The 19,562-nt window shown below is 40.0% G+C and overlaps 1 protein-coding gene across 1 annotated transcript in view; it reads right to left on the bottom strand.

The window, feature by feature from the left end:
* Positions 1-19,562, bottom strand: part of BAIAP2L1 (BAR/IMD domain containing adaptor protein 2 like 1) — a 91,959-nt gene that overhangs the window by 60,869 nt on the left and 11,528 nt on the right. The window contains exons 2-3 of the mRNA XM_045992983.1: positions 7,763-7,838; positions 2,354-2,440 (exon numbers count right to left, since the gene is read on the bottom strand). Coding sequence (XP_045848939.1) covers positions 2,354-2,440; positions 7,763-7,838 — 163 coding nt within the window. The remainder of the gene's footprint in view (positions 1-2,353; positions 2,441-7,762; positions 7,839-19,562) is intronic.

Raw genomic sequence — 19,562 nt, 5'->3', positions numbered from 1 at the left:
CTACAGCAACATTAAAAAATATTTGAATATTAAAATGAAAACTATTCTTTTAATCTCAGTTTTAGAAAGGATAAGAATTCTTCAGCATCCCTTTTCACTTCCTTCCTGAGCAAAATTTTTAAACTGAAAATTTAAAACTAGAATTTGCTGGGGATAGAGGGGAGGGACACACACAAAGGTTTTTCAGAGACAATACTCTTCAAGAATGAAAATTTTGAATTGATTCATGATCTTCACATATGAAATGTCCCTTCAGTTTTATCAGATGGGATTTATAATGTTTCATAATAAAGTATGAATACCAACACCAAAAGTCAGTAATTAGACAATAAAACCTTCTTGAAAAATGAGAGAAACAGAATCTACCTTAGGTCTCTTTCATCTGTGAATTTTTCATTAGTCTTTCATACATGGAATTTAAACAGACATAGGATAGTATTTTAGCCTACACTTTAAACAAAATAAAAAAACCAGGCACGTGAAAACAAGTTAAACACTGGGCGTCCAAAAGCAAAGCCTGCTAGGACAGCACTTTATTGTAAAATTGCTGCAGATGAGCAGAAAATTACTAACTATATGACGTGGGGACTATAAGCAAAAAGGCAACTTGAAACAAAAATAAAACAGAAGTTATTTCCATTCCCTCCAAAGAGAACGCACATCCACATGAAAGAAATCTCACCACTGCGACATAGTTTCCTTGTCCAAACTGAAGAAGTTTTCAGCTTGTGTTTGCAACAACACAGTTGCTGTGGAAATGGCTGATTCAACGTTATGAATTCACAGCTGAATAAAGTAAGGTGTGGAAGAGAAATCTTATTTAAACAGTGGCGAGAACCATAAAACATTAAAAAGGCAAACTGAATGATGGTGAATCAGAGCACCATATGGTTTAATGTAGGGGTCATACATTTTCCCATGGCGCCTGACACAAATAGGATGTTTCTTTTTAATTTAATCCTATTTTTGGAAACCTCTAATCACCTCCATCATCCCAGTAAGTTTTACTATCTGCTTCTGTCTACACAAAGCAGCGTGTATTTTATTAAACGGACTCTGGTGAGGACAGAGTCTCTGCAGTCCCTACCTTGCCAGAATGCACACAAGTGATGGCACCAGCAGAACACAAGTCAGGGCTTTGGAAAATTTCTGCATATGGCGACTCTATTTTACTAAATAGAGCAGTATGGATCTATTTATCACACGACATCACTTCAGGCTTAGGTTTCAAGACTCTTTACAAATGCTTCAAGAACCAAAGTTGTCAGAGAATGTTCCTGAGTGCCCAGTTCCACTTCACATCCTGCAGCCCAGCCCCCAACCCCAGCACTGTTATCACACCTTGAATTTGTTCCTCCACTTTTATGGGTCAGGTAAGAGTTCTCCAAGCAATCTTGAAAACGCTTAAGACACTTTATTCAGAAATGATGTGAATTATTTGAATCCTAAACGTATGTTCCCCACAAGCTCCCCCCCACCCCAGCTTCCCTTTCTGCTTTTTAATCGGAGAAACACTTTTCTTTAACCCGCTGAGCCACCCAGGTGCCCTGAAACACTTCTCTTTAAATATACACACTCCACCAATATTTTCCTCTGCTATTCTGAACATTTCAAATTATGGCAGACATTTTGAAGCCAGACATCTTACCCCTCGTAAAATAAAACATATTCATTTAAAATAAAACATATTCATTCTTTATTCAAGATTTTAAAATGATGGCTATGTGTGGGGCTCTTAGGAAAGGAAAAACAGTGACTTTTCCACCCTTAGGAGAGGGCACAGTGAACGGACTCTGTAAACAAGAAACCTAGATTCCCTCGGCAGCTGGTGGTGCTAAGGGTGTGGCTGCCCTTCGTGTGTGCACAGGAGATCAATTCATACCAGCAAAACCGGAAAAATCACAACTGAGAGCAACTGTGGAAGCAGTGAAAGCCAAGAGCAGGACGTAAAGGAGTCTGACTTTCTGCTAGGTGAGTCACAGGAAACACTCCTGCCAGAGTCAGGAGGCCCGCCATGCCCATCTCCTTAAGAATGTAGGTCAAAGCTCCCTGGGCTTCATGCTCCAGGGATCCAAGGGGAAGGGCTAGGGCCCCAAGTTTAGAGGCAGAAGTCCAATTCCTAGGGAGCAGGGAGGCCAGCCGCTGGCCTTGGTCTGCCCTCTAACTAAGCCTCCACTTTCGAGAGACCACAGCAAACTCAATCATCCCAGAAGGGAACACACTGGAGTACTGGGCTAGCTCTTCTTACTATTCTGGATTTGGTCCACTTCATATGTTCTTGTTAGGGCTCACAAGAGGAAAGGCCCTGCAACCAGCTTGATTTGGGTTTGTATATAATGGACAGTCAGCTCACCCAGCTCTGTCGACACGGGGGACCCGGTGGCAATCTCACCAATCTTGGCCACTCCATCGTAGTAGGCTTTTCCTGCAAGGATCATAGCTAGACAAGGAAAGTGACACAAAAAAATCATCACTTAGACAAAGAAAAGAGAAAGTGCCATGGAGGTTTGCTTCCAAATACCTCTCAGTCCCTTCTGGCTACAGGAAGGTTTGGGCTGTGCCAAGGGTGGCTTTCAGAAGGCAGGGCTGGTGCTTAATAGCTGTGCCAGGGACAGAGATCCCTCCACTGCACTTCCAGAGGCCCCCACTCAGTGGAAAACCCTATAGGATCCTCACCTTAGACTAGACCTGGGGAACCTTCAATAGCAGGCTCTAAAGTCCAGAAAAGGCCCTGCTTTCATCATGATGCCAGATCCAGAGCGGATGTGTTTTCAATATCAAATTAGGGCTGCAAACACATCCACTGCAGCAAGAAATCTTTCCTCAGCCGGTTATTCTACAGCTCTATAGGTCTGCAACATTATTAGTTAGAAGAACTTGTATGGGGTGCCCCGGGAACCTGGTCCTTTTTTTTTTTTTTTTTTTTTTTTAAAGATTTTATTTCTTTGACAGACAGAGATCACAAGTAGGCAGAGAGGCAGGCAGAGAGAGAGGAGGAAGCAGGCCCCCTGCTGAGCAGAGAGCCCGACGTGGGGCTCGATCCCAGGATCCTGGGATCATGATCTGAGCCGAAGGCAGAAGCTTTAACCCACTAAGCCACCCAGGTGCCCCTGAAAAAGGTATTCTGAGGGGCACCTGGGTGGCTTGGTTTTAAGCCTCTGCCTTCGGCTCAGGTCATGATCAGGTCGGGGTCCTGGGACTGAGCCCCGCATCAGAGTCCTTGTTCAGTGGGGAGCCTGCTTCCCCCCTGCCTGTCTTTCCCCGTGCTTGTGCTTGTTCTCTCTCTCTCTCTCTCTCGCTTGCTCTGTGTCAAATAAATAAAATCTTTTAAAAAAAGAAAGAAAGAAAAAGGTATTCTGAGCCACAACCAATAATATACTTGTTGTCAGGGAAAAAAACCTATGAAATTTGAAATACATTATCATTCTAAAAACATAAAAGAATGACCTGAAAATTCAAGGTTCTATCCTGCCCCCACCAACTTTCTGGCAGAGACAAGGGAAACTTTCATTGCTGTAGAAACTAATCATCTTAAAATAGTAGCTCTTCTTTCAAATTGATTCTGATGACTGTATTATAAGGTACAAAAATCTGTTTTTTTATTTTTCTTTTCCTTTCTTTTTCTTTGGGGAGAGGAACTGGGGCAAGAGAAACCTGAGTTTGAATTCCACCTAAACTTCTAATGACATGACTTCCTTGGGCAAGGTAGCTATCCTTTCTGAAACAAAGGACGGTCATCTATAACATGTTTTAATGGGGCGCCTGGGTGGCTCAGGTCATGATCTCAGGGTCTTCGGATCGAGCCCTACATCGGGTTCTCTGCTGGGTGGGGAGCCTGCTTCCCCCCCTCTTTCTGCCTGCCTCTCTGCCTACTTGTGATCTGTCAAATGAATAAATAAAATCTTAAAAAAATAAAAATAAAAATAAAATGTCTTAATAGCATGACCACTGAACAAACAAATAAAAAGTTATTAATATGAATCCTTCTTTCACTTTACAACAACCAGGATTTTCAACAAGACCTAGCCTATTTAGGGTGATTTTGAAGAAAATTTGTTTTACTTCACTCAAACATGAACTTTGAAGAACACAGAATTTTGGAGCTAAAAGAGCCCTTAGGAATCTCTAAGATTCCTTTCCTTTTACTGTGAAGAAAACCAGAGGCCAAACCAACTGCTTTCCCCCTATTTTATAATGGGTATTGTTTTAAGATGGTGAATTAAAAAGGCATTTCAAATATAAAAAGGGGGGCATCACAGGACAAATTATGTACAAGTCCAGCTGAAGATATTACTGGCCAAAAAAGTAGTATTTTCATGGCAAATTCATCCATTTCAGCATTTCTTGCTGAGTTAAAAAGTTACAAATGTTACGGCTTTTACTATACGTGTACAAGTTTAACAACTCTAACACTCTATTATACAGTTATTTCATAAGTCTGAGAATAACCTTAAAGCATAATTGTAAAAAAGAACAATAACAAGTAGCATTTACGTGGACCTTCCATGCCATTAGTTAAGTTCTTCAAGAATATGAAGACGTTGGTCTGTGGTATTATCACCCTGTTTCAGGAAGGAGAGTGGAGATATGCTGGGACGTGCCCAAGGTCAGTGGCAAATCAGAGGGAGTGCATGAAACTCCAGCAAAGGTCACCTCCTCAGTTCTAAGTTAGAGTGCTTTTTGACTCTTTGAAGTCAGCTAGAACAGCTAGAACTGAAAAAAGAAGACTCCACCTAAAAACAAGGTTGGCAGCCAATAAACTGTCAAGCTAATATGTGCAATATTTTAATGTGAAGATTTTAAATTTTAAGATACTGATAAAGCTGAAAAGCAGTTCAGTGGGAGAACAGCATGAAGGTTTACACAATATATAAACAAAATTTTTGGTTTGCCTTCACACATTATGTTGACATTTTTCATTAACTGATGACTTACGTTTAAAACTAACCTCAGAATGGCAAAATATTCTTGCTTTTACCATAAAGTGGAGTTAACTTTAAAAACTATATAATTTATCCGGAACTTAATAAAGAATCAAACAGTATTCTCATAATTTTGCCATCCCCACTTTGTGAATACATTAAGAGAGTTTCTATCATTTATTGTCTTAAGGAAACAACGCATATTAGTTCTATTTTAGTGGCTGACAACTAATTCACCAAACTAATCTATATACTTCTGCCAGATAATTTTTTCTTAAGATATGATTTCAGTAGGTTACAATTCTGATCAAAACTTGTAATAGCCTCCACTGCCCATAGTGTAAGCCCATACGCCACAGAGTTCATGATAGATTTGTACAGTAATGGCCTTCAATAAACCACACCTCCCAGAATTCCCAACCTTTGTAGTTGCCTATATGTCAATGGGTGGCTTGGTCATCTGACTTGCCAATGGGATGCCAGGAAGCATAACTCCCTCAGGTGTTTGCGTTCTTGCAACAGTCTGCTATGCCCCCAAGAGAGAGGGAAGGAGCCCAGCATCCCTGGCTGACTACAACTGTAGGATTGAACCCCTGTGGGCTAGAGAACTGCACTGCCTTTGCAGGACCTTGAGAAATAATAAACTATTGTTGTCTTCGGCCATCAAGTTAGGGACCCTTGATAACTTGACAACAGGTAACTGACGCTGCATTCAAATGCATTAAGAACCTGACCCTACTCCACTTGTATTTTACTATTTCCCAACAGCTTCCCACCCATGCCAGTGTGGACCTCAGATCTAGGCTTGGATGAGGACTTTTCGGCCTGAAACCTAACATTTGTCAGCCAGCACAGCTCCTACAAGGCCCACTGCCTGCTCTGTTTCCCACCAACCTTCATACTCAAATTCCTGTGACACGGCTTATTCCATGCTCTTTGTTAGCTCTGCGTGTTGTCTAAGTGCTCTGCACATCTGGCATCCTAAACTATGCTACAAATTCTTACCAAGGACTCTACAAATTCATCTTGATTTCTCAATGGCTTCAGTAAAAAACAAAACAAAACAAAACAAAACAAAAAAACTGGAAATACTTTAAAAGTGCAGAATAGTCCCTTTGGGGAAAAGCCTTGTTAGCAAGAGACTAAGCTGCTGGAAGGTCCTTGAGTCACCTTATAAAACTGCCTCAGAGAGGTATCAAGTGCTAGAAAGAAAAAAAAAAAAAACCCAAAACACTGCAGGTCATGGTGATTTCCTTCACACAGGCATCTAAGGCAATGACTTTGTGGCCTTGTGACTAAGCAGTCATCACGGGAGAGTCAGCCGTGCAAGAATTCTAAAACAAGTCTCCATCCTGCTCTTTGAAGGGGTGAGAGGTTACCTACAGAAATCACTGATACTGCTTGGGGGCTGAGGGAGGATTTCTGAGCGCTGGAAATGTCTGGGAAACAGCACAGAGATGCAGAAGATAGTAAATAAGCACTTAACTTTTCTATGACTATGACAACTGGACACCTGTCATCCGAAGTCTAGCTACCATACCCCCTTTTTCCGGGGCACGCTTGTGCTCAGGGTGTGTAAGGTCAGGGGTTTATTCTCAAAATCTCAAGAGGGAGCAGCCAAAAGTGGGCCATGGTGAACAGGAGAAACAAGCTATACATGAAAGACACAAAACCTGATCTGAAGTCTTCAAATCTAAAACTGTTAGAAACTAAATTTACTCACGTTACTTGGTGGTCTTAGTGAAACAGGGTAGAGGGTGAAACTGGGTCTGAATATTTTGGGGGTGACGCTTGTTACATAAGGAGAATTGTTTTGATCATGTTAGAATGTGGTGATTATTAGCATCTCAAGTTTTTAAGGTGATCATTGATAACATTCACCTTCTAGCAGGGAAATGCATGTCTAGATGCAGGTCAGCTTTCTCAAATGAAACCTCCTGAAACTAACAAACAAGTCTGGTTCACAAAGAGAGACAAGAGCAAACGCTTGAATTCATTTTACAGGAAGCACTCATTCTGAAATGAGAATCTAAGTTCAACCTTTAATTTAGATGTTTTTCCATTCAGGATAAGAATGCGCTGATATCACTATCAAAAGTTATACACCCAAAGGCAAGAAATTCTTTATAAAGAGAACAACTCCTCTGCTACAAAATACTAATAAATATTTTAAGTACACATTTCATATGTTATTAGTTCACAAAGAATTTGTTTTGCAAAATGGAAAACATATTGATGGGTGGCACAGTTGGTTAAGCTTCTCCTTCGGCTCAGGTCATGATCTCAGGGTCCTGGGATCGAGCCCCACATCTGGATCTCTGCTCAGCAGGGAGCCTGCTTCCCCTCTCTCTCTGCCTGCCTCTCTGCCTACTTGTGATCTCTCTCTCTGTCAAATAATCAAATAAAATCTTAAAAAAAAAACATATTGATGGTAATGATATAAAATACTGAGTCACGTCAATAACCATGATTTGATCATTAAATGTATCACAACAGTCAAAAGACTGTTCCATGGTCTTCCATTTATTCATTTCAAATACACTTATTTATTATTTATTAAATTAAATATAATTTAATTTATTAAATCATTAATTTATTAAATGTATTTACTTATTATTTATTAAATTTTGCAATTTCAAATACACTAAAAGTCTTCCATTTATTCATTTCAAATACACTAATAACCTATCATTGCAAACTTCCATAGAATTAAATAATTTCTACCAACTTAAAGATATTTTAAAAATTCACTATTAAGCACTTCAAAATAATTAAGTAAAATATCGACTGAACGGTTTTTATATGTGCACTATATTTATAAATTCAAAAAAAAGACTTACCATTAACAGCTTTTTCATAATTTTTTCCTAGGTTTATTAAATTTCGTAGCCCAGGATTGAACTGTTCCATAACATTCTGACAAACAAAACAAACAAATTAATAAAAGTAAGCAAACAGCGGATCAAATAATCTTTAGATTTTGTCACTACATAGCCTGGGATACCTATGTATGCTTGACAGTACAGTCTACAAAGCCATGAACGTTTATTCCAAAATAAGAAAGAGCATGTATTTCCTTACAGGTGGAACAGGGTTCTTGCGCCAGTAAGGCATGTGTAATCCTGGAAGTTTTCCATTGCCCAAGGGCTGCCTAGAACCTACTGTAAATGGAGCAAGCAGCAGACATGCATACCTACAAAGCATAGCCCACAGGGACTATGGGTCCAGAAGCCGATGCTTCCTTTGGGTTTTAAGTAGGTTAATGGTTGTCAGGCTGGTGTTAAAAACAGGGGCACATGATTGGAACTTAATTATATGAGCAATGTCTTGGTTATCAATTGAACAGAAATTTCTAAGAGATCTTGTTCATTCATTAAGGACTCATGTAGTAACCACCAAATGGTAGGTCCTATGCACACAGTAGATGGGAAGGCACGGTTTCCCTATCCTGGATTTCATGATGTCATAGCTGTGAAAATGTTACGGTTTTCATTTCTAAAAGTGTCATTCCTGTAGCACTAGAAAGTCATAAACACAGAGACAAATACTATGGTAAGTATTGAGACAGGCAATTATTTAGACAGTTGTTCTCAACTTAAAATATCCTAAATCAAAGTAGACACCATAGGTCATTCTTATGGGCTCTGACTTCTTGACTCAGAACACACGGCGAATGAATGTATCTACAAATAAATTACACCCACGAATAAAGAGCTTCACAGTATTAGTCACTCCAGGCAGACCACTCAAGTCTCCTTACCCACCCCCTCAAAATGTGAACCCTGTTCGTAGAGGACCAAGCAATAAAAAGAATGAAAAATAGCCAACATTCAAAGAGGCAGATACTTGATATACATGCTCTGCCGGATAAAAAGGTTCTCCTTTATAAATCAGTAGAGAGAGAACATAATAACTTATTATATCAAACAGTGATAAAGGCTTATCATGAAAAACAACCCCAGGCACAACCTTCCCTCAAACCTGAACTTACTCCCAAGAGCACTTTCAACTAACCCGCTATTCTTGTATTTATTTCCGAAGTTTGGGATAACATTCTTGATTTTTCAAATTTTGGATGATAACCACTGGTTTTCTACTACCATAGATGAGGGCTCAGCTCTCCACACCACCCCTCTTCCCCTACTTCAATCCTTCCTACATAATTAAACAGCAATTTCCTGGTAAGTCGATAGTCAGGGTTATTACGACTTTGTAAATATCGGTCATACAATGAAAGGAATGTACTAAGGATTAGGTTTCCTTTCTTGGTACAGTCTTTGTTTTTCCTGGGATTAACAATCATTTTATCCCCCTCCTCCTAGCTTACTTTTCCATGAATCCACCTTAAGTTTTTCCACATGCTCTATCACATCTAGCAGAAGTCTATCAGTATTTCTCAAGGCACAAAGTTGTCAACTAAGCTTCCATTCCATTTTCCCCCAGAACTTCATCCAAGGACTCTCTGTCCTCTTGCTCAGTCTGCCTGACTATCCTTGCCACGCTGTTACCCTTACATGTCCCTTTCTGATCCCCTGTTAGAGCTCTCATTAGCTGGACTCCACACCTTCCTCTTTCTTCATTTATTCCTCTGCTGGAGATCATTCTCCAAGAGCAACCTAAGAAATGATGCATAAGAGAGATAAATTTGAGTCCCCGTGTGTCTGAAATTACCTTTACCTTGACATTTGATTGATATTTTGCTGGGTAGAGTATTACAGAACTCATGTGATTCTCTTTTAGAATTTTAAAGATATTGCCCCACTATTTTTAACATCCGGTTTTGCTATTGAGAAGTCAGCCATCATTTCTTCTTCCTTTGTATAGGGCTTTGTAGGGGGATTCTTATTTTTGGAAGCCCTGTGTACTACATAATGGCCTGTCTCGATGTGGGACTTTTTTCATTTATTTTATTGGGCACTTGATTCACCCCTTCCATATAAAAAAAAATTACATCCTTTAGGTCTGAAATATGTTCCTATTTTGTTTCTTCTCTCTCGCTAATTTCTGGAATTCTAATGAATATTTTACATATCCTGATTTTTTCTCTAATCATTTCACCTTTTTTCTCTAATTTTCCACTTTTATTTCCCCATTTCTGACAGGTAACTTCACATTCCAACTATTATATTATTTTATTTTTTTAAGATTTATTTATTCTGGAGAGAGGGAGGGAGGGAGGCAGGGAGTACGTGCAAGAACAGGGAGGGGCAGAGGGAGGAGAGACAGAATCTCGAGCAGAGTCCCCACTAGGGCTCTTTCAGAGTTTTTAGTTATCCTCACGTACCCCACCCCCATTTCTCTTCAGGATTTATTTGAGAGAGAGAGCACGAGTGAGTGAGCATGAAAGCAGGGGGAGGGTCAGAAGGAAAGAAACTTCAAGCAGACTCTCCCACTGAGTGTGGAGCCCAGTGCAGGGCTCAGTCCCACCACCCATGAGATCATGACCTGAGCTGAAACCCAGAGTCGGATGCTTAACCAACCAAGTCAACCAGGCACCCCTGGTTATTCCTTTTTAAAAGCATCCTGTTCTTGTTTTGTGAATATTGTCTCTAATTTGAATAAACTGAAAGTTTCCCATATTATCTCCTGATTATTTCTTTTCACTGTTTGGTATCCATCTGTCTTTTATGTTGGAGGCTTTCAAACATCTGGTGATACCTGATCGCCAGTTCGTATTTAAGAGTAAAGCCCTAGAATGGTGGCTTGAAGCTTGTGAGTGTGGGTGTAAACAAAGGGTGGTTGTTGACTGGCAGGTTCATTTGGAGTGACTGGACAAGTCAGCTATAGAGAAACTGGCCCTGTGACAGTAACCAGGGTTCACTGTCTCTTCAGAGAAGTTTCTCATTTTCTGTTAAGGGCAGGGGAAGAGGCAATCACCGGATCAGCTTTCCCCATCACGAAGGGGAGTGGATTGGGAATTCCACAGATTACTGGGCTGATTTTTACTGAACTCCCCTCCTCTCTACTCCAACTCCAGGGTTTATTTCCTCCTGCTGGTGTTTCCATATGCAGAACTCCTCTGATTCAACGTATCCTAAATTTCAATCTCCAGTCTGCCAGGCAGAGGGAGCTGCTGGTAGTACTGGTGGTTGGGGTAGGAAAGGAAAACTAGCAGTTTAACCAAACTGTGTAACTCCTACTCTAGCCCTGGGTGTCCCTCCATCCCCACCTTCAGTGGGACTGCTCCTCAGCCTCTGGGTGAATGGCTCAGCCTTCCTCAGTTCTCCCCCTGCAGATTCTTTAGGTTTTCTTAAGGCAGCTACTACTCCTCTGTCCATTTTCTATCACCCCAAATCTTCTTAGGTCTTTTATCAACTGCTAAGTCTTCTTCAAGTCTTCTTCAAGCCTGAACACCATGGGTTTATGGTAACCCCCATCTCCTTTTCAAGATCCGTTGCTGTCAATTCAATGTATTCTTAGAAGAAAAAGGGGAAAAAATGGTCAATCTGCTTTGCTCAACTGGCAGTCCATTCATCCCGTGTTTTTAGAGCCCCTTGTCTGAGCCCCATTCATGACCAACAGCCAAAAGCCCCAAAGCCAAGAATGACTCCTCTACCAGTCTCTCTGTAAGACGGTAAGGCTCAGTACCTGATCACAGGGACCTGTGGCTAAAGCTGCTATGTCCATTATCTTTTCTCAATTCCCTCTTTTGTTTTCAAGCTTATTTTGAAATCATTTAACATTCACAAGAAGTTGTAAAAACTGCACAGAATTCTCAGGTAGGCTTCCTCTAAATGTAACTTATATAACATAGTACAGTATCAAAATCAGAATATTGACAATAGTACAACACTTACTATTACTAGCTAAACTACAGACTTTATTGTACTTACTGGTTTTTGTATCACTCATTTGGGGGAGGGAGTGCATTGTTCCCATGAAATCTTACCACATATACAGATTTAAGCATCATCACAGTTATAGAAATATTCCATTAACACAATGACCTCCCTCATGTTACCCCTCTATAGCCACACCCTCCTTAACAGTCCTGGTAACCACTGATCTCAATCACTGTAATTTTGTCATTGTGAGAACGTTATATAAATGGAATCATACAGAATGCGACCTTTGAGATTGGCTTTTTTCACTCAGCACAATGCCCATAAGAGCCATCCAAGTTGCTGGGAGTTATCAATAGTTTATCCCCTTTTTTGGCTGGTAGTACTCCATAGCATGAATGTATCACAATTTATACATTTGCCCACTGAATATTTCAGTTGTTTACAGTCTTTTGCAGTTGCAAATAAACCCGACAAGGATAATCACATACGGGCTTTTCTGTGAACAGAAGTGTTTCTATCTCCAGGATAAATATCTAGGAGTTCAACTGTTGTGTCACATGGTAGCTGTATGTTCAACTTCCCAAGAAACTGCCGAACTATTTCCCTGGGTGCTTGTGCCATTTTACATTCCCATCAGCAATGTATGAGTTTCAGTAATTTTTAAAATCTAATAACTTCATTAGAAAATAATTACTTTTTAATAAAAAGAGAAAACTACTTTTCAAATATCTCTTAAAAAATTCTTATACTAATCTTACGAGACCAAGTCTGAACGTTGAGAACGGAAGTTTTAATTAAAAGATAAAACTTAAAATTTTTAAATTCTTATACTAATGATGCTGAGTCTCAGTGGATAAGTGGGTAAGAATATAAGGAAACAGATACAGAGCTAACCCCCTTACTAGCATATAAGCAGTCATAAAAAGAACCCTAGATCTGTGTTAAGATTATTCTTAGTTCAGCATATCCAAATAAGGGGAAAATATAACTTGGTTTCTTGATATAATTCTTGAAATGCTTACATGCAAGTCCTATCTTAAAATATGAAAAACAATGAATTAATGAGAACTTCCAAAGTTAACACCAAGCATAAACCACTATCCCAATGATGTGGGATACTGGAGGGGAAAAAAAGTTAACTACTAAAACATGGAACTACAATAAGCTTCAGAGAAAAATACAAGTTTTTAAGCTTGAAAGTTCAATATATACTTCAATTCCTTATTATTTATTTAGTTTTAGCTACAGAAATTTTTTCCCCTGGAAACTCTGGCCCCTTTGAACAGTGGAAAATCCATCTCTACCCTGGCTCTTGGCCACTAATCTAGTTATTTTAGCTCAAGTACATGTATTTTTAAATCCAAGAACAAAAAAGCAGTCTGCCTTTGAATTCCACGATCTGTAAAGTTTTATAAGTAGCAGTGGCTATCTTTGTGAATTGAATGGGTCCCCCCCTTTTTTTTTAAAAGGGGGCAGCTGTTGGGTCAAAGGTCATATGCTCTGTTAAGGCTTATTAAGAATCCAATTTTTTTTATAGCCTAGGATTTTAAGAAAATCACCAGTAATAATGAACAAATCCATTTTAATGTAGATTTGGCACTAAGAATAAAAGGTTTAAGATACAAAGTACAAAAACAAAATAAATTATAAAAGGTACTAATGGTCCAAGAAACACTATTTTGTTATAATCAAAGCAAAAGCTTTGTATGTATTTTACCTGTTACTGCCTGGCAAGGAGGGGAATTTGCCAAACCAGTTTCAACCAGCATGGGCTTCATTCCCAGAGAGCAACATGGGTAGTCTAAACTAAAACACCTGGCGACATCACTGTTCTACTTGTGCTGAGTCTCCTATGCAGAAGAGCTGGTTCTAGGTACAATCAGCGGGACTGGAGAACTAACGATTAGCTGTTCCAAATAAAATGTTGAGGAACAGACCATTCAGAACCTAGAAGGCACTTTCCACCAGATTTCTAGTTGGTCCATTTATCTCATGCTTTTTTCCTCTGCTTCCTGTAGATCAACACATTATAATTTTAAACATATATGCGATCTCATGACAGCTTTAACTTCCTCACCATTCATATTTTTCTTTCATTTTTGAAAAATTATTATCTTTACCAGTAGGGAACTACTGACTATGAAGCATAAATTAATAATTATAACTAGCCAGATAGTTAAACTGAGCTGACTTTAAATTTCTGAGAACTGGTTTCTTTAGATTCCTTTTTCCAATTCTCTACATGACCAAGAACAAATTATTTGCTACTTCAGTGTTTTATTTTTCTCATTTGAAAAATGTGGTAATATTTACACTGGAATAAGCTTTTAAAAGTGATTTAAGAATCTCTAAGATGGAGTTTTAATGCGCTTCAGGTAACATTTATCCTTGAAATTTCCCATATTATTTTATTCTATACAATCTCATAGAAATTAATCCAGCAGTATCAAATGCTTAAACTAATCAGGACGCATTCTAAATTTCATGTGACAAGATTATCTGTTAATAAGGATTAACTGTTTGAGAATACTTCTAGATAGACATCATTTGCAGAAAATCTTACTTCTTCAAGACTTCTTTGTGTTGTTGGAAGCTGCTGTTCCTGGACTAACATCATCAGTATTTGATTATACCCCCTGCCTTTAGGGAAAACATTAGTGAGTAAATTTGGAAATAAAGCAGCTGCTTATGGGCTAGCAGATGGTCAGAAGAGTCCTATTTTTCATACCCATCTTGAATGGGGAGCATAAGCCAAGTAAAGGAAAACAAGGCAACAGAGATGTTTTATTTGAAGTATTAAGTTACAGCAGAAGTACTCAAGCTTCAAATTCATAAAACACAAAAAATGCTTATCAGCCAAATGTGGAGTGTTTGGGTTCTCCTTCAATCTGTATTATCTATCTATGCTACTAGCTATCAGCTTGCAGTATTTATCAATTTGCATTATCTATCATTTGTAACCTGCCATCCCAGTAGTAATGGGCCAGGGGAACATGGGATGAAAAAAAACTTTGGAGAATAAAAGGAAAAAAAAAAAAACCCTGAGCTAATCACATCACTACCTTGCTAAGCCTCAATCTCTTCCTCTATAAAATGTAAATAATGATCATTTGGATCTCATGAGGGGTATAAAGATTCAACGAGATAATAAGTATTTATGGAACACTGATGTGCTCTTCCAAGCACTTGACAATCAGCGCACACTGAATCAACTGTAATAATTAATATTCCAAGACAAAAGTTTAAAATATGAGTCAACTCTTCAAATGGATGAACATTCCCATTTCCACAGATGTCTCCAGATACCTCACTTCCTGTCTGTAACATGAAAGTAAATGATACGGGCTATTCTACCTTGAAGTGTGACATCAGGATGAGAGAAACCATGAATACAAAAACCTCTAGAAAAGTGTGGGGTACAAAGGAAATTGAAGATGTTATTATTTCTTTTACTCATTTGAGAACAATTTATTCTTTTTTTCCCCTGTGGGATACATTTGACGTTTATGGAGTGCTACTATTTTTCAGGCTCTGTGCCTAGGATTTTACATGGGCTGTCTCATTAGATCCTAACAACATGGTTATTATTATCTTCATTTTATGGATGAGACACCAAAGCTTTGAGATGCTAAATTTAAACACTTGCTGAATCAGGTCCCACGGGTCATGCCGGGGTGGCCTTCCTGCTAACCTTTGCACTCATCCCTCAGGACTCAATACAATTCCTCGAACTAGATTGTTCAATAAAGTGAACTGAAAATACCTGTATGACAGAGATTCTAGTGTGAGAAATTATGGGAGTCTCTACGATATTTTCTTTTTAGACGACTTCTTGTAATAGTACTCCTGACTTTTTATGAGTCAGCACAATATTGTGCGGCAGCACAATATTGACCAATTCTACCCAAGCAAACGAATATCTGACCACCTTCTTCTCTTTCTCTTAAAAAAATAAATAAAATAAAAAGGATTCCTCCTAGGAATAATGGTTAACACTACCATATTGATTTCCTTCAGCATCAAGGAATTAGAACACTTCCAGAACAGTATTACCAAACCACAGGATGCTTTAACCACCCCCAGTCAAGTCTCCCTAGGGAGCCATCAATTAAGAATGCTGTTCATTGGGGCGCCTGGATGGCTCAGTAGGTTAAAGCCTCTGCCTTCGGTTCAGGTCATGATCCCAGGGTCCTGGGATGGAGCCCCACATCAGGCTCTCTGCTCAGCAGAGAGCCTGCCCCCCCCACCCCCTCTCTCTGCCTGCCTCTCTATCAAATAAATAAAATATTTTTTAAAAAAAATGCTGTTCATTTTCTATTTTACACTTTTATATGTACAAGTATTTAGTCATGAATGATACACAATTTTCCTTTGTGCATTTTAATAAATGATATCATAATATATTTTACTCTTTTTTTTTTTAATTCAGTGTTATGTTCCTGAGACCTGTCCACCTTGTTAAATGTTGACAAGTCTATACTATTTAACTTCTGTATGGTATCCCATTGTGATGGCTAGCCTTAGGGGTCTGCATGACAGGGGTACAGTACCCAGTCAGTCAATTAGATACTAATGTAGGTGTTGCTGTGAAGGAATTCTATAGATGTGGTTAACATCTACAACCAGTTTAAGCATTACCCTCAATAATCTGGTTAGGCTTCATTTAATCAGCCGAAAAGCCTTTAGAATAAAACTAAGGTTTCCCTGAGGAAGATGACATTCTGCCTGGGACTGCAGTATAAGCTTCCAGCCTGCCAGCCTGCCCTACAGATTTCAGACTTCTCAGCCTTCACAATCAAGTAAACCAATTTGTTGATTTCCTCTGAGTGGCATTTAGATGGCTTACAAGTTACAACTATGTGGCAAGGGACTGTACACGTCTCCTTGTACACACAGGTATGAAGAAAATATCTAGACAAAGAACTGCTGAAGTACAGGGTATGTGACAGATTTTTCAAACAGGGGCACCTGGGTGGTTCAGTTGGTCAAGCATTTGCCTTTGGCACAGGTCATGATCGACAGAGAGAGAGTGAGAGAGAGAGCGCGCGCGCACAAGAAGGCAGAGCAGCAGGCAGAGAGAGAGGGAGAAGCAGGCCCTCCAGTGAGCTGGGAGCCCAATGTGGGGCTTGATCTCAGGAACCTGGGATCATGACCTGAGCCGAAGGCAGCCGCTTCACCTACTGAGCCACGCAGGCGCCCCGAGAGCATTATCCTTAACAGCAGGGTAGGGCACAAAGCCTGGATATTTCCCATAATTAAACAGGTTTGGACACTGGCCACTCTGTCCCCTGCCTCCAGTCACTGTGCTCTGAGGCACGATGGCCTCTGGGCTATTCTCGGAACAGGCCATACCCATTTCCCACCACAGGGATTTTGTACTTGCTCTCCTTCAGCCTGAAGACTCTTCCTGGACACCCATCCACCAATCCTCAGCGCCACACCTCTGAGACACTTTGCTCCGCCTTCCCTTCTCTCTACCTCTGCTCCGTGCTTCTCTCGCTTCAGAAGGCTGTTCACTACCTCACAGGATACAGCACATTTGTTTGTTACATCCTCAGTAGGAACCGCATACAAGGTCAAGGACAACCTGTAGCATCAAGGACAGTGCCTGGATCATTTAAAGCCCAAAATGTACTCAGCAGCAGCTGCAGCAGCAGTTCTTGATTACTGCTGTCGTTGTTCTACAAGAGATACATGTGCTCACAGATGTATCGGCTGCACCATGTGCCCTCAGCTCCTCTGGACACACTCAACAGACAGTGACCCAGTGGGCCAATTAGCTAGGAAAACCAGGCATGAGGTGATAACACCGCTTGCAATTTCATTACCTCAAAGTAACAGCTCCAACAGAGGGTCACAAAAGCTGTAAGGCTCTGCCCTGTAACTACTAAGTCATAATAAACTTACAAAATCTGAAAATGTCAGGGTTTTCTTTGTGAATTTTGCCTTCCTAATCCTATGTTTGTCCAAGTTGATTTTTTTTAAAGATATTTGTCAGAGAGAGAGAGCACAAGGAGGCAGAGTGGCAGGCAGAGACAGAGAAGCAGGCTCCCCGCTGAGCAAGGAGCCCAATGCAGGACTTGATCCCAGGACAGACTGAGCCACCCAGGTGTCCCACTCTCCAAGTTGATTTTTAAATTACTTTTTAAGTATCACACAGCAATGTGGCCCTTTAAAAAGTACCGTGTTGGGCATGTGGGTGGCTCAGTTGGTTAGCAACTGCCTTTGGCTTAGGTCATGATCCTGGAGTCCTGGGATCGAGTCCCACATCAGGTTCCCTGCTCAGAAACAGGTAGCCTGTTTCTCCTTCTCCTTCCTGCTCCTGTCCTCTCTCATCATCTCTGTCTCTCTCTCTCCAATAAATAAATAAAGTCTTAAAAAAAAAAAAAGTACATTGTTAGGGGCACCTGGGTGGATCGGTCAGTTAAGCAACTGGCTCTTGGTTGTGGCTCAGGTCATAATCTCAGGGTCCTGGGATCAGGCCCCATGTCAGGTGTGGTGCTCAATGCAAAGTCTGCTCGTCCCTCTCTCTCTGCTCCTTCCCACCTCCCAAAATAAAAAAAAAATAAAATCTGGAAAAAAAAAAAAAAGCACCTTCTTAGAAACACCTCAAATGTCCACCAACTGGTGAAGGGATGAACATGGTGCATCCATCAATGATTATTCACCCATAAGAAGGAATAAAGTACCAATACACACAACATGATCATACGAAGTGAAAGAAGTCATAAAAGACCACATATTATATGATTCAATTTATATGAAATACCTAGTAAGACAAACTGAAGAGACCAAAATGTATCAGAGGTTGCCTGGGGCTCAGAATGAGAATGAGGGAGGACAGCAATGGTCACAAAGGACCTTTCTGGCATGATGAAAATGTTATAAAGTTGGATTGTGGTGGTTACACAATTCTGTAAATTTACTGAAACAAATCACTGAATTGTACATTTAAAAGGAGTGAATTTTTTTTAATGAATTACACCTCAATTAAGATGTGCTTTGTTGTTGTTTTTTTTTTTTAAAGGAAAAAAACAGCAATAACAAAAGCCCTTGACTCTTCCTAATATTCTAGGCTGCTAAGGGCTCAGGCTTTAAACCCTTAATGCTATGGAATGCTGCAAAGCTATGTGTCCTTGTTCATTCCTTGGTTGTTTCTAACTAGCCTGCCCATGGAGAGCCAGGTGTATTGAGATGCAGGACATGCACTATGTTTGAGAACATGGGTCCAGCACCATCCAGAAAAGTGCTACTGGTCTGCAAGCATTTTCCCATGTAGCTGTTAGCAGCAACTTGCCCTCCTAGAGTGATACTCAATTAAATCCATTAGTATAAAAAGATAACCCAGCTATTTTGAGAATAATCTCTTTGCTGGATTAGCAGCTGCCTTTCCAGCTATGACTGGGGAAGGAGTTTGGCAAATGTTTCTCCAGGCAAAAGAAAAAAAGAGTCATTTCTGGGTTCTTCTATAAGGGTAGTTTCATAGGAAATCTTTAGCCCACAGAGAAAATTCACCATCAAAGTTTCTATGACCTAAGTTGTTTTGCCTGCATTCTTCCTTTTCTTTCTCCCCTTCCTCCGTATCCAAGCTTTGGTTTATAAGAAATTAGTTCTGCAAAAGTGGTCCTTCAGAGTGCAAAGGGCATGCCAGAAATGAAGCCATGATACTCTCAGAGTTACATGGCTCCATCCCTTGAGACATGACCTGAGCACTGGGCTAGTGCCGAGCAAAGCACAGGGCTAGCTCTTTGGGCTTAGCTTCTGAAAGAATATTCTCCAAGTGTTCTGAAAAAACCTGTTAGATCATGAGCTCCTTAAGAACCAACAGAGAGATGAGAACCAGTATGATCATCCA

The sequence above is a fragment of the Meles meles genome, chromosome 21 (assembly GCF_922984935.1).
Source record: "Meles meles chromosome 21, mMelMel3.1 paternal haplotype, whole genome shotgun sequence".
Classification (NCBI taxonomy): Eukaryota; Metazoa; Chordata; class Mammalia; order Carnivora; family Mustelidae; genus Meles; species Meles meles.
Note: the sequence above shows the minus strand (reverse complement) of the source record. Positions and strands in the feature narration are given on the sequence as shown.